General features: G+C 52.3%; 1 protein-coding gene across 1 annotated transcript in view; it reads left to right on the forward strand.

Moving 5' to 3' along the window:
* The window catches only part of SHANK2 (SH3 and multiple ankyrin repeat domains 2), a 428866-nt gene extending 407965 nt beyond the window's left edge, over window positions 1-20901 (forward strand). The window contains exons 14-15 of the mRNA XM_023518280.1: window positions 1931-4337; window positions 15277-20901. Of these exons, the coding sequence (XP_023374048.1) occupies window positions 1931-4337; window positions 15277-15847 (2978 nt within the window). The 3' untranslated portion in view covers window positions 15848-20901. The remainder of the gene's footprint in view (window positions 1-1930; window positions 4338-15276) is intronic.
* The last annotated feature ends 4894 nt before the right edge of the window (window positions 20902-25795 follow it).

Genomic DNA, 25795 nt, shown 5'->3' on the forward strand with positions numbered 1-25795 from the left:
TGTACACATACAGGCACATGTGCAGATAGGCACACACACACACATACAGGCACACACACACAGGCACAAGTGCACACATACAGGTGCACACAGGCACACACATACAGGTACATGTGCACACATACAGGCACATGTGCAGACAGGCACATACACATACAGGCACACACACACAGGCACAGGTGCACACATACAGGTGCACACAGGCACACACATACAGGTACATGTGCAGACAGGCACACGCACACACATACAGGCACACACACAGGCACAGGTGCACACATACAGGTACACACAGGCACAGGTGCACACAGGCACGCACACATACAGGTACACACAGGCACATGTGCACACATATAGGTGCACACATACAGGCACATGTGCAGACAGGCACACGCACACACATACAGGCACAGGTGCACACGTACAGGTACATATGGACACATACAGGTGTACACATACAGGCATAAGTACACACACACAGGCACAGGTGCACACATACAGGTGCACACAGGCACACACATACAGGTACATGTGCACACATACAGGCACATGTGCAGACAGGCACACGCATACACATACAGGCACAGGTGCACACAGGCGCGCACACACAGACACAGGTGCACACATACAGGTACATATGGACACATACAGGCATAAGTGCACACATACAGGCACAGGTGCATACAGGCACAGGTGCACACAGGTGCACACACACATACAGGCACACACACACAGACACAGGTGCACACAGACACACATACATACAGGCACATGCACACACATACAAGCACAGGTGCATACAGGTACACACGCACACATACGGGCACACAGGTGTACACATACAGGCACAGGTGCATACAGGCACAGGTGCACACAGGCGCACACACACATACAGGCACACAGAAACAGGTGCACACAGACACACACATACATACAGGCACATGCACACACATACAAGCACAGGTGCATACAGGTACACACGCACACATACGGGCACACAGGTATACACATACAGGCATAAGTGCACACATACAGGCACAGGTGCATACAGGCACAGGTGCACACAGGCGCACACACACATACAGGCACACACACAGAGACACAGGTGCACACAGACACACACATACAGGCACATGCACACACAAGCACAGGTGCATACAGGTACACACGCACACATACGGGCACGTGCACACAGACACACACACACAGGCACAGGTGCACACAGACACACACACATACAGGCACAGGTGCATACAGGTATACACGCACACACAGACACAGGTGCACACAGACACACATACACACACAGACACAGATGCACACAGACACACATACATACAGGCACAGGTACATACAGGTACACACGCATACATACAGGCACACAGGTGTACACATACAGGCACATGTGTACCCATACAGGTACACACACACACAGGCACACATACACACATATAGGCACACATGCACACAAAACCAGCCACATGGATATACATACAAGCACAAGTGCACACATATAGGCACAGGTGTGCCCATACAGGCACACACAGGCACACACACACACATACTGGCACATGCGCACACATACAGGTGCACACGCAGCCCCAGGCTGGCTGCCAGCTCTCTGTGGCCTTGCATGCTTCCTCACACAGCCCACCCCACACACATGCCCAGGGAGGACAGTACAGCCGCACACACTCACTGCATCCCAGTGCCCTTCTGTCCTGTCCTGTCCTGTCCTGTCTGTTCTTGTTTTCCTGGCTCAAAAGGGGCCACATAACTAACCACTTGGCATCGTGGCTTGTGCTGTGTCTCGTGAGCACGCGTGCGTCCCCTGACTCTGTGAGTTGTGGAGATGTAATATGTGGCTCAACCCTAGGAGCTTAGTGGGGTTTTTCTATCATTGTGATTTAAAACTGTTTTCTACTTATAGGAATAACAGAGGAAGAGCGCCAATTTCTGGCTCCTCCGATGCTGAAGTTCACTAGAAGCCTGTCCATGCCAGACACCTCCGAGGACATCCCCCCACCGCCACAGTCTGTACCCCCGTCTCCACCACCACCTTCCCCTACCACTTACAACTGCCCTAAGTCCCCGACTCCGAGAGTCTATGGGACCATAAAGCCCGCGTTCAATCAGAATTCTGCCGCCAAGGTGTCCCCAGCCACGAGGTCTGACACGGTGGCCACCATGATGCGGGAGAAGGGAATGTACTACCGGAGAGAGCTGGACCGCTACTCCCTGGACTCCGATGACCTCTACAGTCGGAACGCTGCCCCCCAGGCCACCTTCCGCAACAAGAGAGGCCAGATGCCCGAAAACCCATACTCGGAGGTGGGGAAGATCGCCAGCAAAGCCGTCTACGTCCCCGCCAAGCCCGCCAGGCGGAAGGGGATGCTGGTGAAGCAGTCCAATGTGGAGGACAGCCCAGAGAAGACGTGCTCCATCCCCATCCCGACCATCATCGTGAAGGAGCCGTCCACCAGCAGCAGCGGCAAGAGCAGCCAGGGCAGCAGCATGGAGATCGACCCTCAGGCCTCGGAGCCACTGGGCCAGCTGCGGCCGGATGACAGCCTGACCGTCAGCAGCCCCTTCGCAGCCGCCATCGCTGGGGCCGTGCGTGACCGGGAGAAGCGGCTGGAAGCCAGGAGGAACTCCCCGGCCTTCCTCTCCACAGACCTGGGGGATGAGGACGTGGGCCTAGGGCCGCCTGCCCCCAGGACGCAGCCCTCCAAGTTCCCCGAGGAGGGCGAGTTTGGCGATGAGGATGGCGCCGAACAGCTCTCGTCCCCGGTGCCAGGGGCAGCACCCAGGGAGCCTGAGAACCATTTCATGGGTGGCGGCGAGGCCAGTGCTCAGGTTGAGGCCGGGAGGCCACTGAATTCCACATCCAAAGTCACTGGGCCTGAGAGCGGCCCGGCAGCGCCCCCCAAGAGCAGTGGCGCAGCTGGCCCTGAGAATTACGTGCATCCGCTCACAGGGAGGCTGCTCGGCCCTAGCTCCCCACTGGCCCTGGCCCTCTCCGCAAGGGACCGAGCCATAAAGGAATCCCAGCAGGGATCCCGGGGGGAGGCCCCCAGGGCTGACCTCAACAAACCTCTTTACGTTGACACCAAAATGCGGCCCAGCACGGAAACTGGCTTCCCCCCGGTCACCAGGCAGAACACCCGGGGACCCCTGCGGCGTCAGGAGACAGAGAACAAGTATGAGACCGACCTGGGTAGGGACCGGAGAGGCGACGACAAGAAGAACATGCTCATTGACATCGTGGACACATCCCAGCAGAAGTCAGCTGGGCTGCTGATGGTCCACACCGTGGACGCCACCAAGCTGCAGGACTCCCTGGAGGAAGAGGACGAGAAAGTGGACGTGGATGTGAAGCCTGACCATTCGCTGTCAGAGGTGCCAGAAGGTGTTTCCGAAACCGAAGGTGCTTTACAGATCTCCGCTGCCCCCGAGCCCGCCGCCGCGCCAGACAGAGCCATCGTGGCGGTCGGCTCTCTGGAAGAGGCGGTGATTTTGCCATTCCGCATCCCTCCTCCCCCTCTGGCATCCGTGGATTTGGATGAGGATTTTATCTTTACAGAGCCATTGCCTCCTCCCCTGGAATTTGCAAATAGTTTTGATATCCCCGATGACCGTGCTGCTTCTGTCCCTGCTCTCACGGACTTGGTCAAGCAGAAAAAAAACGATACTCCTCAGTCCCCTTCGTTGAACTCCAGCCAACCAACCAACTCTGCAGACAGCAAGAAGCCAGCTGGTCTTTCGAACTGTCTGCCTGCCTCATTCCTGCCGCCCCCTGAGAGCTTTGACGCTGTCACCGACTCTGGGATCGAGGAGGTGGACAGCCGGAGTAGCAGCGACCACCATCTCGAGACGACCAGCACTATCTCCACAGTGTCCAGCATCTCCACCCTGTCTTCCGAAGGCGGGGAGAACGTGGACACCTGCACAGTCTATGCAGATGGGCAAGCATTTATGGTTGACAAACCCCCAGTACCTCCTAAGCCAAAAATGAAGCCCATAATTCACAAAAGCAATGCACTTTACCAAGACGCGCTCGTGGAAGAGGATGCAGATAGCTTTGTTATACCCCCACCCGCTCCCCCGCCCCCACCGGGCAGTGTCCAGCCCGGGATGGCCAAGGTTATCCAGCCAAGGACCTCCAAGTTGTGGGGCGACGTCACAGAGATCAAAAGCCCAATTCTCTCAGGCCCAAAGGCAAATGTTATTAGTGAATTGAACTCGATCCTACAGCAAATGAACCGAGAGAAATCAGCAAAGCCGGGGGAAGGTCTGGATTCACCGACAGGAGCCAAGTCCACCAGCCTTGCTCCAAGGTAAGTCCCGCAGTTGGCTCAGGCGCACACTGCGTTCACGCTGCCGCCTTCACGCTGTCCAGGGCTGACTGGGGAATGCCCTTTAGGAGCAGCCCAGGTGGACACGAAGAGGGGATTTGTAAAGCCTCTTGTGTTGGTCACATCTATTCCCCAGTAACTGCACTTCTGTCATGCTTGGAACTCTGGGACAGCAGAGTAATGATCACAGCCATCCTGATGGGCCACAGTGCTCCCTCCTAAGACGTGAGTGGAATGAGCTCACAGGAAGCCGTCTCCTCCAGGGCTTCCCAAGAGCAGCTCTGCTCACTCCTCTGCCCTCCAGATCTTTGTCAGGACCACCTAAAAGGCCATTTAGAGCCTCTCCGAGGCCCAACAGAGCTCCGTGTTGGTTTCAGGAGTCACCACGCCAGCTGGGGTGGCGGGCAGGCGTCCGCGTGTGTGGGTTCTTCCTCCCGCTCCCTTCCCTGGCAGGTCTGTGGATGGGGAGGCCCAGGTGTGGCCTTACTGGTGAGTTGGGAGTGAGAGACAGTCATTCCAACCAGCCCCTCCTGGTCCAGGGGCAGGCATGGGTCAGGGAAGCATTCAGGTGCCCTGAGGAGCCTGCCAGTCACAGCATCGTGCAGGGTTTAAGTTATTTCCACTGGAACAGGAGGTAGAACAAATGAAGAGTCATTTCTCAACCTAACCCAGAGGCCCTGTCTGAGGCTTTGTCTAGAGAGGGCCCTCAACTGTCTGCGGGTTTTGGATAATTCCCACTGGAGCCCGTGGGAATTCCTGTCTGCTCCTGCGATCACCCGTGACATGCACCAGTTTGCAGTTCCCCAGGCGAGGTGGTGTGCTCCTCAGTCTCCCCCTCTGATGTCTGATCTCGGCTTCATCATTTTGACTAATGAAGTCTTTCTTCTTCCTCCTGCTGGGCAGGCATTAGAGTCAAACAACTAAGTCCATTAATCAGTGATAGCGCACTACAGCTGGGTCTGGAGACGCAGGCTGAGCACCACAATTTTCCCAGCTATCTCTCAATGTGTATGTAAATAAATTACTTGGATGGCTCCCATTACTCCTCAGAGGAATATTGACGGGCTGGCCTTGTTAGAGAAGCAGGTTGACGCCTGTCTTTGAATAGGCACCTACCACCAACTGTGACATTCAAACAGCACTTCACTTGAAGAGAAATTCTTTAAAAATTCCTGTTTCTGGTATACATGTGTACATACACAGCTACAAGTATTATATACTCAGAAGTCTCAAGGAGGTCTTAAAAACCAACTAGGTTTGCCCGTCCCCATCACTAACAATACAGTACGCTGGGCTCGGCGCCTATAGCTCAACCGGCTAAGGCGCCAGCCACGTACACCTAAGGTGGCGGGTTCGAATCCCCAGCCCGGACCCGCCAAACAACAATGACGGCTGCAACCAAAAAATAGCCGGGCGTTGTGGCGGGTGCCTGTGGTCCCAGCTACTTGGGAGGCGGAGGCAGGAGACTCGCTTGAGCCCAGGAGTTGGAGGCTGCTGTGAGCTGTAATGCCACGGCACTCTACCCAGGGGGGACAGCTTGAGGCTCTGTCTCAAAAAAAAAAAAAAAATACAGTACGCTGGTCATTACATTACCTGGAAATAACAGAAGTATTTACCCTAGTGTTCCACATTTTACAAAACACCTCCAGGTGGGTGCATAATCCTTGTGACAGTTAGGCAGCTGGAAGTGAGTTGTAATCACACCCATCTTTCAATGAGGCCCAGGGCTCGTCCATGAGCACGGCCAGTCAGAGATGAATCCTGGACGCAGGCTCAAGTTTTCTGACTCTGGCTTCCCCTTGTTAACAATGTCCGCAGTAAGGAAGGAATTCACTGTCCATGATCCCAGAAGCACTCCCCACCCCCCGGCAAGGGCAGGGACCCCTTCCACAGGCTTCTTTCTGAACAGCAGCTGGACAGCTCCCCCTTCGAATCACTTTGGGGCTGGACCAGCCCCTGTTGTGCTCACAGGGTGGGGATTCCAACTTGCACACATCTCTAGGGCTGCCCTGCCCTACATTTCTCTGGGTGACCTTGGCCTCAGAGCAGACATCCTAGGGCAGAATCCTGTTAAATTTCTTAAGGAGAGTAGCTACATGACTACCCCCAACTAGACTGGTGCCTAGCTGGAGGAACGCAATAGGCTGTCCTATTTAGGATGCAGTAAGGCCATCAGCTAATGCCTGGCAAGCATTGACCACAAGTCCGGCACCGTGCTCCACAGGCACCTGTACTGACTCCCACTGTGCGGACAATGAAACAAGGTCAGCGTGGTGAGGCCCCTGGGCCCAGGGCTGTGGTGGAAGGCACAGGACTAGCCCTGCAGCCCAGGGAGCTGGCTCTGGGGTCAACTCCTGACCTCTCAAAGGAGCCAGGAATCACCCTGGAGGGAAGGACCAACTATCTAACTGGACATCTACACAGCTGAGGTTGCCAAGGGCAAGGACCCTTGAGGGGGGCTCTCAAACCTGCTAATACCCACAGGGCCCAGCTGAATGCCAGGGCTCTTTGGTGACCCTGCAGCAGGCTCAGTCACTAGGGGTCACCTGCACTGCCAAGCTCCCAGAGGCCATGTCCACTCCTGACCAAGGGTTATACTCAGAGTTGGACTAGACACAGGAGGGCCCTGAAGCCAGAGGACAAAAACGAAGGTCGGTCACTTTAGACCCTGACCAGGCCCTCTGCTCCTACCCTGGCTGCTGGGATCACAGCCACACCATGCTGAGCACCTGGGGCACGGCCATACTGGGTGGGAGTTCCAGCCATGGGACACATTGACAGCGTTGCCACCAGCAGGCCCAGGACAGAGTTACTAAGACCTAACAAAACTCTTCCTCCCTCTCTCCCAGTGCTGAGTCTTCATGACTAAGAAGCAGCCCTCAGCTACACTTTTCCTGACACAGAAATGTCCCCTGGGCGTGTCTCCCTCTGTTGTTGGGCCTGGTACTTGCCCATTCGGGGTAGACAAACCCTGGAGTGCTCTCAGCTGGGGCTCACCTGCCTGGGCGTCTCCACACCCCTTTCAGTACATCTAACATGAAGAGCTGTGAATGGCCCTGGGAAAAAGGAGGCACAAAGCTAGATGAAGGGAATTCCTACTGAGGAAAAAGAAATAAGTTTTTCCAGGGAAAATTGAAAACCAGCCATGGTTTTTTAAAATGACAGACAAGCAGTGGTGTAAAAATCCCATGTCCACAGAAGCAAGTTTTGATCAGTCAATTGCTCCATGACTGCTCACTCACTGAGTGGCAGAAACCTCCCCTGAACTTGACCTTTTAAAGTCACTTTCACCCTTGGATTCTTCCTCAACCACGCTGATATGAGACTGTTTTCTTTCACTTCTTGCTGGAACCCAGGACAGGGTCAAGAGCAGAAGCAGAGGCTCGGCGCCCGTAGCACAGTGGTTACGGTGTCAGCCACATACATAGAGGCTGGCGGGTTCGAACCCATCCCAGGCCAGCTAAGCAACAATGACAATTGCAACAGAAAAATAGTTGGGCATTGTGGTGGGCGCCATAGTCCCAGCTACTCGGGAGGCTGAGGCAAGAGAGTCGCTTAAGCCCAAGAGTTGGAGGTTGCTGTGAGCTGTGACATCACAGCACTCTACTGACATATCGGGACTCTGTCTCAAAAAAAAGAGCAGAAGCAGAAAATTAAAGGATTAGATCCTTGCTTTCTTGGGCACATTTGATTTAACTTGAGCCACAAATGCGTTTCTGCTGCTAACAGTTCTGCCCCAAGACATGGACTTTGGAGATGTCTTGATTACAAATACGTTGTTGAAAGGAGTGCAGTCAAGAAGGTTTCTTTAGTATGTAATGCTAGAGGCATCTCTCCTGCCAAGCAAGGAGTTGACAGTTGTGGGGAAAGTGTCCCCGGGGCCACCCAGCCTGACTATCCCAGGAGGTAATCTCCCCCTTGAAGGGAGTCACAAACGGATGAAAGAAGCTGTAGTTTGGGGACTGAGGAGTCAGTGGACTCTCCCTCTTGGCAAACCCCAAGGCTAGAGGGGTCCCCTCCCCATCAGTACCCCCAGCTGGTGGGGGGGGGCTCTCAGCACAAGGTTCTGGTGCTCTGCTGCTCCTGCCCTCTCCTGGGCGCTCAGAGCCAAGAAGATGAACCCACAGTGTCCACAACAGCCCAGAGCCCTCCAGCAAGGATGGGAGAGTGAACACTGGCCCCAGCTGTAGAATGACCTTCACTTGCACTGTGCTTTTTACTGTTCAAAGACCTTCAGAAATCTGCTGAAGAACTTGATTCTCACAGCACCGGCGAGCTGGGTGTTGAGTGGTATTCTTGCCACTCTGTGGGCCAAGGGGCAGACCCCTTGGATGTTTTGGTTAAAGTCACAAAACCAGGTGCAGGCCTGGGAGAGCTGGACACTCGGTCCTCCGCTTGGGTCCCCAGCCCAGCCCCGTGGTGTCCTCATTCACTGGTCAGGAGTTCACTCAGTCGCTGCTTTTCCTGAGCCCAGTACCAGGCCTGGGGCAGAGAGTAACGAGAAGAAGGCCAACAAGGATGCCTGGGCCCTCCAGAGCGAGGCGGGAGACGCCATCATCAGTCATTCCTTCAAGAAATAGTTACTGATTGCCTCTGCGCACCAGGCACCACACTAAGCCCAGACTTTACCACTGAACAGGAAAATCCATCTTCCAGGCCTTTCTTCCCTTGGAGAGCTCAAATTCTTAAGGAGAGAAATGGAAAATAAATAATAAGTAAGACAAACCCTAAGTGTCACAGATGCGGTAGAGGAACTCAGGCGTGTTAGCAGGCTACAGTGAACATGTGCAGAAAGGAGCTGACGCTCTTTAAGGAAGTGACATTTGAAAGACGGGAAATACAGAGAGGAGCCAGCTGTGCAGAAACCCGGGCACAGGGCGTCCCGGCCACAGCCTGCGATCTGGAGACGCGCAAGTAGATTCAAGGGACCCAGAAAGACAGGACAGTTTGCTCTGACCTGAGAGAACTAAGCCTCTTTCCTCAGCTTCACGGAGATGGAATTGACAAATACCAGGCTCCAATTTTAAAGCACAGCAATCCGCTGCTCTTCACCAGCACATCGATGGAAAACGTCGGCTTTACTCCCACTCCCTGTACGTGGAGCAGCGGGTGTGTGCTGCGGGGTCCCCTGTGGCTTCCGTCCAGGGTATGGCATATGCTGGTTCCCCCACGGTCCCCTCTAGATGGCCAGCCTTTCCAGCAGGTCCCAAAGGGACCTCAAGACTAGCCTCCGGCATGGCCAAGCTTGGGGGAGGAAATTCCTCCCACAGGACACCAGGATCAAGGGAACCTGCCTGGGTCTGGGCTGCCTGGGGGCTCGGGCCAGCTCCCGGGATGGTCGCTCCCCAGCCCCGGTGAGCACTCAGAGCAGCAACAGCCCTCCCCACCCTCTGCACTGTGATCCTGGAAGCCTCTTGATTTTAAAATAAATCAACTTTGGTTATTAAAAAATTATCTCTGCCGAGCTGGTCCTGCACAGACTTCAAGGCTGACTCAATAATATGGGGTATTCTAAAAGTCACCCCTAAAGTTGCCATACATAGGGAACATGGGAAATGGTAGTTAAATGTGCATTTACACAATAACCACTAAAAATGTTTACAGAATTCAGTAAGCTGCTGTAGTAGGCGCCTGTAGTCCCAGCTACTTGTAAGGGGATCTGTTGAGCCCAAATGTTTGAGGTTGCTGTGAGCTGTGACACCACTGCACTCTACCCAGAGCAACAGAGTGAGACTCTGTCTCAAAAAAAAAAAAATTTTTTTTTTCTTTTTTTTACAAAATATTCTCTACGTGTTGGCCACCTCTTGGAAAGATTTTGTAATGAATGTTCTACAAGTTAAAGTCCATTTAGCTGCGATGTCCCATTTCCCTAGGGATGGTGACTTTAGGGACACCCGGTAGGAGCTGCTGAAAGGGATCCTCACAGTCTCAGCACCGTCAGGGCAGTTCCATGATCTCACCGCACGGCATGAAACGTGAAGGCACTGCCAGTGAGTGAAAGCACAGGTAACTGGTGAACGCTCGCTCGGGCATGCTTATCTAGACACGTCTCGCCGGTGGGAGCCTGTCCTTGCGAGTCAAAGGGCAGGCCTCAAATTGGACCCATCCTTCTCACTTTGCATTTGAGACCCCTTTGGCAAGAGCCTATCACAGGGTGAACGTTTCCCCCTGAAATCTTGTGCCCTCTTGAGCTTAGATGTGAACCTTCTGGCATGAAGACCTGGATTCCTGGTGGAATGGCTGCTGAACCCAAGGCAGCCCCCCCACGCCTGGATCTGGCTCTGTAACATTGGTCAAGTTGCTTAACCAAGTGATCAGGGCGATGGAGATCACATCCATCAACCATTCATTCTGGGCCAGGCCCTGAGGACTGAAGACAGACCAGGGCCCCTCCCGGTGCTCAGAGCCCGTGGGTGACAGGCCTGGTGTGCACTGAGGCATCCCAGCTGCTGGAACATGACGAGAGGCACGGCACAGTGAGCAGTGCTGACCCACTCTCAGCACTACAGGCCTTGGCCAAACTGTGAGCAACTCAGCACCCCAGTTCCCTGTGTCTTCGGCACCCCACTTATCAGGTGGCCATGAAGACAAAAATAACTCAACAGGAGGGCGGTTTGGAAATCAGTGCTACTGTCCACACAGGATGGGGGCTTGTCGCTAAAACAGAGACATGTGACTTGGTGTGGAGGAAAGAATTTCATGCTAACAGGACTCTGAACCCAGACCAGGCATCCTGTGTGGGGGATAGAAGCAGTAGGCCCAGTGGGCCTCACTGAACAGCTTCTGGCCCACCATCGCTGTCGAGGAGCCAGACTGGATTTGTAAACACAGGGCAAGAGCTGCCTGCACATTCACTTCCCCCACGCCATCGAACCAGTGCTGACTGATGGAATAACACCGCATCTCTCAGTGACTCAATTACCTCTTGATTTTTTCTTTTTTAATTCTCACACTCCTATATGGATTTGATTTCAAAGGCAGGCTAGAGAGTGGTAGTCCAAGAGGGGCTGTGGAGTGTGGGTGTGTCTGTGTTCTAAATCAGGCCATCACATCCCATGTGTTCTGCCTGGGCACCCACGGGTTGCTTAGCAACATAATGATCTGTGCAACTGGGAGGATCCAGTGAACAGCGTCGGTGTGATGAACCAAGAGGGAATTGTGCATTAAGGAGGAGGGCAGGGCAGGGCAGGGCAGGGCAGGGCGGGCCTTACTCAGCCTCTGAGATTCTCTGTTCGTTCCTGTAGCCGTATGGGGTGGGGCATCGGCAGGCACGGGGCCAGATCTGCTTGCCTCGTGATTAGCTGCTGGCTGGCCACCCTCTCATCCTGGGGTAGCCCTCCCTCTCGGCGGGAATGTTGGTTTATCCTCCCTAAGCTGCCGAAGAGAGAAGGCGGCTCAGCCCCGAGTTAGGGGATTAGCAGTCAGCTGGTTCTCCGAGAGTGTCAGGCAGAGGCTAACAGCATTCCAATGTCACTGTTTTCTCTTTCTGAACTTCTTCCTGGGTATTTTTCTTCTTTATAAGTGAGTTACATTACCCTAGGCCAGAAATCAAAGTTGTTAATTTCCTGTTCTAAATAAGCGGTGTCCGTGTCGATTTTCACAATGCCAAGCACTTCCGCAGCCTGCCACAGGGACGGCCACAGACGGACTCTCAGCCGACGTCTGTACCGCTGCTCATTCCATCCATCAAGCGCTTCTTTTCTCTTCCTTATTAATTTTGCATTGTTGTCTCAAGTCATTGCATTTTGTCATTTTCATTTGCTCCCATGATGGGTGTTCACAGAAGAGGGTCGTGCTGATCAGAAGTAAGTGCCGCCTGCAGGTACCCATGTGCTGTTGTGTGTGCCACTGTCTTTCATCCCCGCTGCCCACCGAGGTGTTTGCAGAGCCCCCCTTCACGTCCCACACACACCTGCCTACAGAGCCTCCCGTGCCTGGGATCAGCTGGGAATTTCCACAGTGAGGTTGGCGCAGGTGCCATGCCCTGGGCCAGAGACTCCCACTACTAAAACCGGCCCAGGTCTGCAGCAGCTGCTGTAATTTGAGACTAACTGGCCTCGCTTCACAAGTCTGTGCTCCCTCAATGGCTCCACCCAGACTCAGAGTCATGGGCACGGTCACCAAGCAAAGTCAGCTTCCAAGAAAGCACATCCAGGCAGGACCTTTACTCTACCCTCCTCACTGCAGTCAGACCTGAGCAAATTATTCTTGTGGGATATTTTCTCACTTAAAGAAAAGCACTCCTCCTGGCCGTAATCAACACCCCAAACCACCCCTGAATACAGCGGCTTTACACTTCCTCATGATCTTATTTCAATCAGCTTAGTTTATCAAAGAAGTCACCCTTCCCCCAAGACACACACACCGTATAGCTGTGGCACACAGAGACAGCCAAGCCACTTAGGGACAAGCCTCAGCACTGCCCGCCAGCTGCCGCTTGCTCTGGTTGGAACGGGGGCCTTGAACACCAGAGTTGGTTCTTGTGTCTGTGTCCACAGCCCACCTCAGCCATGAGGATCTCAATGCAGACACCAGGGGGCGCTGCCCCCTCCCCAGCAGGTGGAGCCTGGCTGGGCCTCATAGTGGTGGCTGAGTCCTCACCTGGGGCTGCCTCATACCTGTTTGTGGCCACCTGCTCCCCCATGCGGTCTGGGGGCTCTAGACAGAAACACCCTGTTTGTAGCAGGTCCCACCCTGGGGCACCCAGCCATCCGGGAAGCCACCTGAGCACCCTGTGGGAAGCCGGGGGACGAGCACCAGGCCAGCCATGTGGAAACACGTCTCATGGCAGGATGGCTGCTGGAGACCACAGGACTAGTCCCTTTTCAGACCCACTCTTTCACCATGGAATATTCCACACATGAAGTAAGAAGGCCTCACATCAGGGGGGGACGTCTCACAAGGCTTGGATGCACCTAGGTAACCCATCCATGGTTTTGCCCCAATACACGTCAGCGGTAAAGAAAACAACAGCGAGAGAAAAGGGATACCCACAGACAGGAGCGGGGAGCCGACCTGCAGCCTCTTCTGCCGCTCGCCCCTCCAGCTCAGCCTCCCTGCAGGTTCTGGCCTTTGACCTCTGACAGCTCGGGAAGAGAGACCAGGCTAATCAGGTGCTTTCTAAAGGCCAGTATCTATCAGAATGCCCGGGGCTTGCTTAATTGCAGGCACCTGGTCCCCATCCCCAGCAGTCCTATCTCTGTAGCTTTAACAGGGCCAGCTGACCTCACTGGCATCCTGGGTGATTTTATGAAGAGTCTGTGGGCTCCTCTTTAAGTAATGCTGCTCTAACTGGGCAGCAACTGATCTCCAAAGATGTCACGATGAAAACTGACAGAACTGGCTGACAGTGGATGTGCAGGGCCTTCGGTCCTGTCCCTGGGGAGTCACTCCACACAGTGGCATCTCAGCTGTCTGGGGCACTCCTCTCGACCACAACCCTTCCACTGAGATGCTACAGCCACCTGCCATCACTCATAGTCACGGGCCACACCTGGTGCTCCCCAGAGCCCCTCTTCGTAGGCTGTCCCACCACTTAGGAGAGAGAGGAGCCCATTTCATAGATGAAGACATGGAGGCTTGTGGGCCAGTGTTCAGCAGAGCCAGGGCTCCAGCAGACATGTCTCAAGTCCAGGTCCTGAGGAGGGGCCGGCAGGTGCATGGACCAGACGGGGCTTGCTGGTCCATCTTCATCCATGCAGATGAATCCAAAAGGCGAGAGCCTCACGCTTGTGCCTCTCCATGGCTGTGGCTTTCCCAGGGGTAATGGGACAGATATGTCTTCCATTTGGAGATAGCGGGACACCCACCAGGGCCCAGAGGAGTGATTGTCCCTCTCCAGGTGTGATGAGAAAGCCTTCCAGGGGCCTTGGCCTATACCAGGGAGGGAGTTTATGAAAGGCCACTTCACACAGGGGACTCAGGGCTAGGGACTTCTCCAGCACTGAGCTGTGACCTCCCCCCCCCCCACAAAGCCACCCAGCTACCTCCATGGGGCCAGTAAAGGTTGGACCTAGGGGACAAGCCTGTCCCCTCTCCAGCTCCAGGGGCTGTACTTGCCCAACCAGAGCAGGCAGGCCCAGGACACTGCCAAGGACTCCCCTGGCCATGGGGAGAACAGGGTTTTTTTTTCAGAGTCCTGCTTTTAGGTAAGGACTGTATATTCTGTTAGTGAGTCTTTCACAGGAAAAGGGGCTAGAAAATACCTAAGTGCACGCAACAGTCCAGGCAGTGTTGGTAAGCGTCAACTTGTGAAGCAAACCCTGTCTTTAGGTCAGCTCACCATGCACAGAACTTGACAAATTACTCCTTGCTCTCTGAGATTATGGGTGGAATCCTCAAACCCTGAATGCCCCCAGGTAGACACAGGGCTGTCTGCTTACTGAAGAGGGAGGGCCACCTGTCCATTCAAGCCAGAGCCAGGGGACAGTGGGACAGTTGACAGAGGGTCTCTCCTCAAGGATGTGCTTCCTTCTACTTGCTGACGTGGGCATGTCCTTCCCTCAGGGGGCATTAGTGATGCCACTGGACATGTCCCACTCAGGGGCAGCGCTCATTCTGGCTCTGCCTTTGTGCCTTGTTAGAGCAAGGCCTTTCAAGGGCTTCGCAGGCCACCTGCCACCCCACCTCACCCCACCCCTGCCTACACACACACCCCTAGGCAGGCAGACCCGTGCAGCACCTTGGTCCTGGGTTCAGGTGAGTGGCTGCTTGGTGTGCTCTGGTGCCTTCCTGAACTCTGCCTCTGGCCCCTTCTCCCCTCCCTGTCCTGGTGTGGCAGATCACGTGCTCACAGCCAGCACCCCTGCCACGGCACGCTCTGGTGTGGTCTGGGTGTCCGCCTCGCCTGCCTTGGTGGTCTGCATTCTGCCGACCTGACCTGGTAGCCTTGTGACAATTTTCTCTGTTGTTACCGTTTCAGAAGCCCGGAGGTCATGAGCACCGTCTCAGGTACACGGAGCACGACAGTGACCTTCACTGTCCGCCCTGGCACTTCCCAGCCCATCACCCTGCAGAGCCGGCCCCCCGAGTATGAAAGTAGGACCTCAGGAACAAGACGCGCCCCAAGCCCTGTGGTCTCGCCAACAGAGATGAGCAAAGAGATGCTGCCCGCCCCTCTGCCCGCTGCTGCGGCCTCTCCGTCTCCCACCCTCTCAGATGTCTTTAGCCTTCCGAGCCAGGCCCCTTCTGGGGACCTATTTGGCTTGAACCCAGTGGGACGCAGCAGGTCACCATCTCCCTCAATACTGCAACAGCCAATCTCAAATAAGCCTTTTACAACTAAACCTGTCCACCTGTGGACTAAACCAGATGTGGCAGATTGGCTGGAAAGTCTAAACTTGGGTGAACATAAGGAGACCTTCATGGACAATGAGATCGATGGCAGTCACTTACCAAACCTTCAGAAGGAAGACCTAATCGATCTCGGGGTGACTCGAGTTGGGCACAGAATGAATATAGAAAGGGCTTTGAAACAGCTGCTGGACAGATAAGGACGGCTGCTCTTGACCCTTACAGACTTCTTGTTATAAGTAGAGATGGGCTTACCCTGAAATACTGGAACAGTCGAGCAAAGTCTGTGAGCATCAACCCCAGTCCATGGGTTTGTCTCCTGGTACCCAAAGAAATACTGAGTTTGTCCAGGGAGTGGCTGAGCAAAGGCCTTGAAACTCTCAGCTGTCTGTGGGTTTCTTGGGCAGTTTCTGTCAAATAGGGGACAAGGAAAGAGTGTTTTTCTAACATGGAAAGAGATCCCCAGCCTGCCTCCCAGCATGCAGGTGACCTCACTTTGCCAGGTCCAAGAAGCCCCCGTCGATTTCGCGCGGGATCCTTGTTCTTGCAGGCAGACACCAGTGTATTCTAGATACCTCCTGAGACCTCCCTCCTCTGCACTCTGGGCAGCTCTCACCACCCGAGGCCCCACGGGAGGCCATCCTCAGTCTCGTGGCCTCTCAGAGGACACCCGATGCTCACCTGCTCCTTTCTCTTTCCTGTACTTTGCTTACAGTGACCTGCTCCCAGATGTGTTTTTCTGGTGCCCCTTCTCGGGCCTGAAAGGTAGAGAAACTTAATTTTCCTCTGTAGAGTCTTTCTCCCATCTCATCCTGTGCTGAGCGTCCGTGGTTCTTTGGCCATGGTGCTCTTGGCGGCGGTGGGGAGCCTGACCGGGATCGTGCTCAGCTTTGCTTAGCTTGCTTTCTTTATTTCTGCAAATCTGTGAGCATAATTCCAAGGTGGCCAAACAGATGTCACACGGAGTTAGCCAAAGCACAAAGTCATGATTCTAAAAAGGAGAGGAGACCTGGCCACGGGAACTAGCCAGCACGCAGCTGCCTTGGTCCCAGGCCTCCTCGAGGACGAGAGCAGCTGTCTGCCAGGCACACCTGTCCGGGACGGAGCAAGGGCTCTCTGCCTCTCAGAGCGCTTTCTCAGGACGGTGTGTCGAGCTCAGCAAAGACGAGAGCAGGTGAGCATCTACTCTGACACAAAGCCCGAGACGACGCACGGCTCATGGTGGGCCTGTGCTGCTGCCCCGTGAGACCGTGTCTTCTCTGGGAGCTGGGAGCACAGGGCCTTCAGGTCTGAGCCCGGCCCAGGGTGAGCATCTCTGCTGAGGCAGGCCTTTTGCTCTCAGAGGCCAGAGAAGATGGTACTTCGGGGCTTTCCCCCTTCCTTTCTGGGTGTCTAGGAATCCCACCAGCTTGTCTTAACAGTATAGCAGGTCCTCTGAGGACCCAGTGGGTTTGGAGTGTACACAGAACCCAGGATTGAGAACATAGGGTGGGCTGTAGGATCAGAGTGAGAAGCAGTTGATAAAGAAATGACCACAAGGAGGTCCCCTGGACGGCCAGCCTGGCCTCTGTGGCCAGGCTTCCTTGAGCACCCCCAGGCTTTCCCTGGAGTCCCTCCTCCCGGTAACAGCACCTCTGATTGCCAAGGGAGGTCACCAACTGCATGTGGGCTGCAAAACATCCAGTCAGGCTTCCAGCACATTCTCCCACATTTGGAGGCTACTCGAGTGTCAGGTTTTGGTTTTATTATCATTTCAGAACTAGCTCGGCCCATCTCTAATTATAAAACATGATTTTTTTTCCTTTTTTTTTTTTCGTTATGCTCACGACCAAGTGTCTGATTAGGTCTGGAACAGCTCTAGAATGAATACGTACAATTCAGCAACTTAAAATCTTTCTTTACTGCAAGTTTAAATAGTTGTACAGATAGTTTATAAGCACAATATTTTAAGAAAAAAAAAGTGGCTGGTCTACTAGGCAGCCTTTGTGCCACTTCAGTGCTAGAAAGTTAAAGAAAAAAAAAAACTTTTGTGATTTGATAATACTATTTCTGTGGGATAATTATAAAAGTCTGACCTTTTTAAAATCAACCTTATTTGGATGCATCTGAACCAGCAGAGCTGTGTTATATTTTCTATCTTTGCTAGAACTTCATCATTGAAGGACAATTTCTTCAAAAGTGGTTATAATTAATAATGCAGCAGTTTCTCTAAAAACAGAACCAAAATGCACACACACACACACACTCTCTCACACACTTGTCCAGCCACACGCCCCTGATTTGGAAACCGAGTCTTTAGAACTTTTCCTGTTCCAAAACATTTTGCAGGTCAATCTTGTATTTGAATAGTCCAACTTGAAATAATTGAATCTTAAGGCGCTTCACTTCTACATACTTTTTTGAGTTTTTCCATTGGGAGATGAATGAACGCTACTCCAGAGAAATTTCCAGCCAAGATACTATGGGTGGCCTGCTGGGCTGCCCAGTATGGTAGCCCATACTACAGATGGGCTGTATTTACAGATGGGCTACATTTACAGAAAAAGGTAAACATAGTGGTTTGGCCATTAATTTGTCTTCCATTTGGTGATAGTGCAAAATTTAGTGAGTCCACCACTTCTCCATAGCTCTTTTTCCTTTGCCTACTGTTGGTATTACCTCTGTGCTCAGTGCCAGGCAAAATGCTAGGTAAGAGGAAGGCAGGAGAAACCTCGGGTAGACTGTCGGGCAGAGCTGGCTGTTCCTCCCTTTCTTCTAGACGTCAAGCCACATGCCACATGCCACTAACCAGAAGCAAGCTGGCTGCAAGACTAAAGAGCTGATGAAATAGTTTATTTTTACATTGTCTTATTATAGAGAAGTCACGGGACCTGTCAGAACCTGCACTGACCAATAAAATCAGCACGTGTTGCCAAGATGAATCGGTCTCTAGCTCTGTTGGCTGATTTGGCTACAGAGAGCAATAGTTCCTCATTTAAATCACCACCCACTGTTCTCCCCCTTTGGGACATGTAAGGACCAGGCCCTATTCCATGACCCTCTTTAATGGTGGGACAGATGTTAAACTGCTCATATAAAAATCATGTTAATATTATTCCAGGTTTTAAGATCAACTTTTGTTATATACTGTAATTTAAATAATCTGCATTTACATTCCTAGTTTCTGTAATATCGTGTATACAAAACCAAAATCTCTCAAGATGTAAATTCTGTATACCTGCCAAGATACCTTCTCCAGGGTGTCCGTGCATATTTTTAAGTTAATTCATATAAAAATGACTCAATGTGACTGTTGATTTGCTGAACTTTATATATCACAAAGTGAATTATTTGTGATACTTTAGTTAATAAAATGGTGAATTATTTTTTTTCTCAATTATTGAACAAGCAAGCACTACCCAATTGATCTGATAATGACTTTTTGTGTGTGGGCCACAAATATTGATTTTCCCATTAACGATTTTTTTTGTTTTTTTAAATACTAATGTTTCACACTATAGTTTGTGTATAACAACATGTGTTCACATTATCTGTGTTGCTGTTACTTTTGTGCTTTTATTCTTTTTAGACTTTATTAAAAAAGCAAAACAAAATCAAGCTCCTGTAATTTGCACTTTCTCCCCAATCCTTTAATCTCTTGTATGGCAACCAAAATTCCTGTAAAAAAAAGAAATAAATATACTATTGCACTAAGGTTGTGGTTCTGATTGCAAACAGTGAAAACTGTCTGAATTAAACCAACTAAAAGTTGCCAAACTTGCAATCTAACGTAGATTATTGAAGTATCTGTAGCTGGCTTTACCTCTATAACATTAGCCAGATATCTTTCATCAAAGAATAAAAATGCTCCTTCCATTGATTGAGTTAATATGCCTTGGTTCCATTTCCTTAAAGTATTCTCAGTATACAAATGGAAACTTGTGTATTATTTCGGAATTGTGTGAGACATCAGAATCGGCATTTGTGAACCCTCCTCCAAGCACAGGGCTGAGGCTCGGATTTTCTTTTTGTTTCTGGGCGGAAGCAGGGACGCCATGGAGGTTTGGCTCTCTGCCCTGGGAGTACAGGCCCCCTGGTCCCCAGCTGGCCTGTTTTCTAGCCATGGCAGTTGCAGAATTGGGCAGCCACTCTGGTTGACGTAAACCTGATGCTGCTTTTGATAAGCAAACACTGTACTAAGGCTTGGAGCAAAAGAGCATTTGGCAAAGAACCGAGCCAGGAAAACGTGGGCCAGCCCTAAAGGGAAACAAATTTCAAACTTAAACCTGGAACCTCTTCTTTGGCCTCATGTTGTCTTGGGTTCCTGCACAGCTTCTTCTAGTTTGGCACATTCTCCATTTCAGCAGCAGCCGCTACGCTCCCATGTTCACGACCAATTCCAATCAGCTCATCTATTAAAGCCCTCCTGCCTCACCATCCCACAGTCTCGCTCAGACTTTAACATGTTCTCCGACTTCACTGTCCAATGGTCTCTTCCAGACCGCTTTTTCTAGATGAGTATTAATTTCTCTTATTAGGGGGAAAAATACTGGAAAAGGTTTTCTTTTACTTAAACTTTACTTCAGGCATTTTAACAGCTAGTGAACTGGAGCGTGTTTCTGTACTTGTAGATACCCACGGACACATGCAAGTAGGTGACAATTCCACCGTGGCTGGGGGGCCACAGCAGCTGCATGCACAGGGGACGGCCCGGGCTTTGTGGGGAATCGGATAATTTCCAAACTTGTTTCTCAGACGTCAGCAGATCTGGCCACTTCGATTTTAATCCATGCTGTTATCGGTGGTTTTGTTTCTTTATTGTTCCTGTAACTTGTTTCTGCATTTCACAGTCTTTGCCGTTTCATGTTTAAAATGACAACGATCACTGTCCATTGCTTCTACTCTGGAACTCTTTGTTCATAGCAATTCTGAAACTTTAATATGAGCCTTCAAATAAATACATAAAAGAAAAAAAAAAGGAAAAAATAAAGTGTGTGCCTTGGGTGTTTTGAACCTGATCTGCATAAAACCATATTGTATTCAAATGCTGTATATTTAATGAAAGGATAAATATATCTTCAATGTATTAATGTAGCTGATAAAATAGTTATAGTGCCTTGTTTTCTGAACTGAGAAGCCCATATCAATGCACAACGTGAGGAAAAAACAATTCGAAATGAAATGTTGAGGAGACCGGGGCCTAACTCTGGGGCCTTTCTCACAGGACTGTGGAACATGCACAGTCATTTAAGTTAAAAATAAAAGTAAATTGAAATAAGATTGTGTTATCAATTAATTTTCCATTAAAAGTGCTCTCTACTATATCACTTTCAGTATTTTCATTTAACTAAATTACAAAACATATTTTTTGAATTTTCATGGAGAAAAGACATTTTGACCTAGAGTCCCGGGCTTTGGGCCCTCCTCCCTGGTGCGGTGTCGTCCCCTGGTGGCACTTGTTGGTAATGCTAACCCAAGTTGGCAATCATGATCATTTTCACGTTTTGTTAAAAATAAACAAAATATTTGTTTTTAGTGATTGAGGGCACTCATCACAGAAAAACTATTTCCATTTTACATGAGGGAGTAAACACATTTTTCTTTTAAATGTCTCAAGGCAGTTGCGCACACCAGCAGCTAAATGTCAGCCTCCCAGGACGGCCTTTCCCACCTGACGAGAGTCAGGGATGCGGCACACAGATGAGCAGCCATGACTGCCTGTGGAGCAGAACAGCCGCGGCAGTAGTGACCGCCTGTGGGCCCCTGGCCAGATGGGAGCAGCAGCAGCCTGGTCTCCTCGGGGCGCTGACGTGCCCAGGGCAGGGCAATCCCACATGCTGTGTCTGTTGGCACGACCTTGAGTTGTCCTGCTGCACATGTGTCTCAAGGGAGCAAGGAGCAGCTCAGCCCTGGAATTCTCCCCATGCCTGTAGACCTCACAAGACTGTTGACAGTGCTGCCAGTCACCAGGCCAGGAGTCCACCGGACAGCTGGATTTTTCAGTTTCAGACAACAAATATAGCCAATGATCCAAGAACCCGAAGGTGTGGTCGGGGAAAGGTGGCCAAGGCTTCTCAGCGCCTGTTTCACATGCTGTTGCCTCTGCTCTAAGTATGTGGCACAGGTCCAAGAGTCAAAGGGTGAGCTGGAGCACAGCCCGTGGCCACTGAGGCCTGTATGAGGCGGGGTCACAGGAATGGCCCATGATATAGTAGTGGGACTGCGTGTAGAGACAGCTCACCAGCCACCTGCATCTGGTGGCCAGCACTCTGTCCTGGGGCTCCTAGACGTCGGGCGATCATGCCATTGCCCACCCGTAGTCTTCCCTGCCTGAGGACTACAGAAATGGAATTAAATGTTTTCTCCAAACCCCACAGCCCTTGACACTCCATGGAGGGGACAGACTTAGCTCCATGGTGTGAGCCCACGAGGTGGTTCAGGCTGGGGAAAGCAGTCAATCCACCCAACGCCCTCTGCGTGCCAGACCCATGGAATGTCAGTCCACAGATGAGGAAACTTAAGGCTTGCCAGGGTCCAGTGAACAGAGAACCAAGGCTTGCCGTACAGCCTCCTTAAGTCTGTTGGTAGGTGAGAACTGGAATCAGATGCCCTGGGACCTACTGTGGGTCAGAATCTGCCCCTGCTGACAGGGCACTCCCTCTCCCTGCCCCCTTCTGAAGTCATCTGAACAGGGCCTGGGGTTCAGGAAGCTTGGCAAGGTGCAGGCTCCTTCTGCCTGACTAGCCTCAGAGATGTGGAAAGGGGAGACTGAATTTGGTGTGAATGTGTTTACCTTAGTTCGCTTGGCCGAGATTAGAAGTAGCAAGAGTAGGAACTATGGTTTTCAGAAAAAGAACCTAACATTTGCAAAAAGACCCACGGCTTAGAGAGCATGTGACATATGGCACATGGCTTTAATTCTCAGGAGGTAAGTATTGCACAGTGATCATCCCCTTTACAGATGAGGAAACTGATTGCTCAAAGAACCAGATGCCATCCCCTGTGGCCTAGAGGCAGCTAGAACAAGTCACCCTGAAGACAGAGTCCTCCCCACAGGGGCAGAGCTGCCCTGGGGCCTGCCCTTCTCGCCCTCCCATTCAACTCTTCCTCTCGTGGCTGTGAACAGCCCAGAAGGCTCCCTGCCCCGGACAATGCTGTGTTTTCTCCCACAGCCCACAGCTGCCCTCTGCCAGTTAGAACAGAACAGGCCTTTCCTCTCCCTCTGCTACCACCCCCAATGGCAGAGGAGAAAGGCCAAGCAAACGAGGGTTAAGGTAAGGGCCCCACAGCTACAGAATGGGTCTGGAAACAGAGCAGCAGACCATACACAAATGTGAGGCTCTGCTTAAAGCCAAAGGCATGGAGCAGCAGCAGCCCTCCTTGGCCTGGGAGCCTGCCATCTGGGCAAGCTAAAAATAAAGCCTCTGTTTTCAATAAAGAGTTTATAGAATGTGACTACAAAGGCCCTGATAGAGATACTGAAGCCCAGAGAAAACCCCACAGCCTGAGACCTTTAGAGCCCTCCAGGCTTGCTGGGAACGACCAGCCCTCCCTCGAACCCCTCCCTGTGTGTGACCAGTTCTCTCTGGCAGCAGCCAGGAGGACTAAGTAGACCAGGCATCCTCAAACTGCGACCCATGGGCCACATGCGGCCCACCTAGGACATTTATCTGGCCCACGAGGTGTTTTTCCCGCCGCTGCCTGTCCTGCTTAGCAGCTGACTCTTCCCGGGGCCCGCAGTCCAGCCCTCCGACAGTCTGAGGGACAGTGAACGGGCCCCCTGTTTAAAAAGTTTGAGGACCCCTGAAGTAAAGAGTGTAGTGGCTCCTTATGGTGGGAGGAAAGGAGGGCCACACATAGCTCAAAGCACATGCCACTGCTGACTCAGCTCTGCTGCTCTGCCCCAGCCTCTCCCCAGCCTGAGAGACCGGGCTCCTGGCCGCCCTCCTCACCTTGCTCCAGCCACACTGCCACCTTAGAACTGCCTCTGGGGGCCCCTCCTGGTACGTGGAACATTCTTCCTCGATCACCAGATTTAGAAAAGGGCCACTCACTCTAATCACACACTCACATCTCCCCATGGCTCTTGTTAATCCTCTAACTGGTTTATTTCTTTATTTATTTGCCCACCCTGCTCCCGCCTCAGGATAATAAGCCCCATGGCAGCAGCACTGCCCAGGCATTGCCTGCAGCCCTCCATGCCAGGGAGACAGCCCCTCCATCTCCGAGAGGCCCCGCTCACCCTCTGCAGCTCCTGGAGCCTGTCTGGTCTTCAGCAGCTGGCAAAGAGGAACAACTTCCCTAGAAACTTAGGGACTCCTCCCATACACTTCCTGCCCTGCCCCTGTGCTGACCTTTCTTATCCAGAAAGCTATGGGGAGTCCTCCACTTGCCTTGGCCATCTGTGGCCCATGCTCCCCGTCCCACCAGGGGACGCCTCACCTGCCCTGTCCCGGGGTGTGGAAAGAGGCACTTCCTAAATCCCTCATCAGTGGCTGCAGGGGAAGCAGGCTGTGTTCTGGACAGACACCTGGACTTAAACCCCTCAGACTCCCCCCTCACCCACCACAGGCCTCAGTTTTCTGGCCCAGGCAGATGAGCCTAATGAGGGAAAGACACCTGCCCAGACCAGCCCTGTTTCTGGAAAGCCCCGCAGCCCGCGGAATATGGGGGAATATTAGGAGGACAGGGGAGTCAGTCTCTCTCACACACACACCGGAGCCCCCTCCAGAGGCAGGGCTGGGAGTGCAGCCATCTTGCCAGAATCAGGTGTTTTGAGTAACCCACCCCAGTGCCCAGCTTCTGGAAACCTTAAGGAACCCACTTCTGCTATGAGCTCGCCTGAGAGCAGCCTCAAAGACCGTAAGATGTCCTTGGGTGAAGACTAAGACTTTATCTTTAGACAAACTCTAGCCAGGCCCCTCTGAGCTGTCATCTCCACTGGGCCTTAACCTTAGCCTATAAAAACTACTGATTCTCGAACCAAATGATTTTGTTCACCCCTCTCCTGCAACTTTAAAACACTTTGAGCGCTAACAGGATTCCTAACAGCTGAAGACCACAGTCTAGGAGGACTGCAGCCCACCTGCAACCGGCCAGCCTGAGAAAGCTCCAGGATGCCAGGAAAGCTGACCACAGGCCCAAGCATTTACCAAAAAAGCCTTGGAGGTGCGCACAGGTTCCTGTCCCGGTCTCCAGGGGCCCTCTGGTCACATGCCCTGCGTGGGCCAATCACTGGCAAAGATTGTGGGCCCACGAATGGCTCAGTGGGAGTAGGAGGGGCGTCTTTCAGCCAATCACGAGTGTCGGGAGGTGGGGCTGTCTCAGGGCCGCCCCCACGCCACAGTCACAGGTGTCCAGTGGGACGGGCTCCCTGCTGAGAACGGGGGTGCCAAGGTACTGACTCCCTCAGACCCTGCGTCCTGCACCATCCCGATAGAGTGTGACACCCCACTTTCCTGTTGGGAGTACACCTGTTGCAGATTTGGTTTTTAAATAGAGCCCAGTTTTTAAATTCAAAGCCACGAAATCCTGTTAGGTGCACACAGAAATAGCCAAGTACCGCAGCTCTGCCACCAAGCCGGTCTAGCATCCAGGCCTATGCTCCGCCTTCCAGCCTCCTAACATCCACCTCCTCTTACTTTAGCTTGGACCATGACGCTCTTAAACATTTGTCCCCACTGTCCTTGCTTTGCTTTACCCTCTAGGCCTGGTTCACGTGGCTGCTGCATCCCAGTCCTATATGAAATGGCGACAGGACGACTGATGAGCCGGTATGCACTGATTGCCTCGATGGTCCTCTTTTAGCTGGACATGTAAGATAATTTCCAGTTTTCACAATTGTAGCGTCATCCTCCATCCACCTCTCTGAGGACGTGGTTTTCAGCACACGCCCTGGGTGGGTGCAGTCAATGTCAGAAAGACTCGTCTAGGAAGTACAGTCCGGGCTCCAGCCTCAGAAGCCGCTCCACATCCGCCTTCAGAGGCTGGGTCGCTGTGCTTCCAGGACGCCCTAACGCAGACGCCAACATCTTCCCTCTAACCTCTGGAAGTAGATCAAATGATTTAAGTAAATGGTTGTATCAGTTAATACTGAATTTGGCTACAAATAACAGAAACTCCAATTTCAAGTGGCTTAAACAAATAATGGTTTATTTTTTTCTTATGAC

Source organism: Otolemur garnettii, unplaced genomic scaffold (genome assembly GCF_000181295.1).
Source record: "Otolemur garnettii isolate 467f Iridium unplaced genomic scaffold, OtoGar3 scaffold00134, whole genome shotgun sequence".
Classification (NCBI taxonomy): domain Eukaryota; kingdom Metazoa; phylum Chordata; class Mammalia; order Primates; family Galagidae; genus Otolemur; species Otolemur garnettii.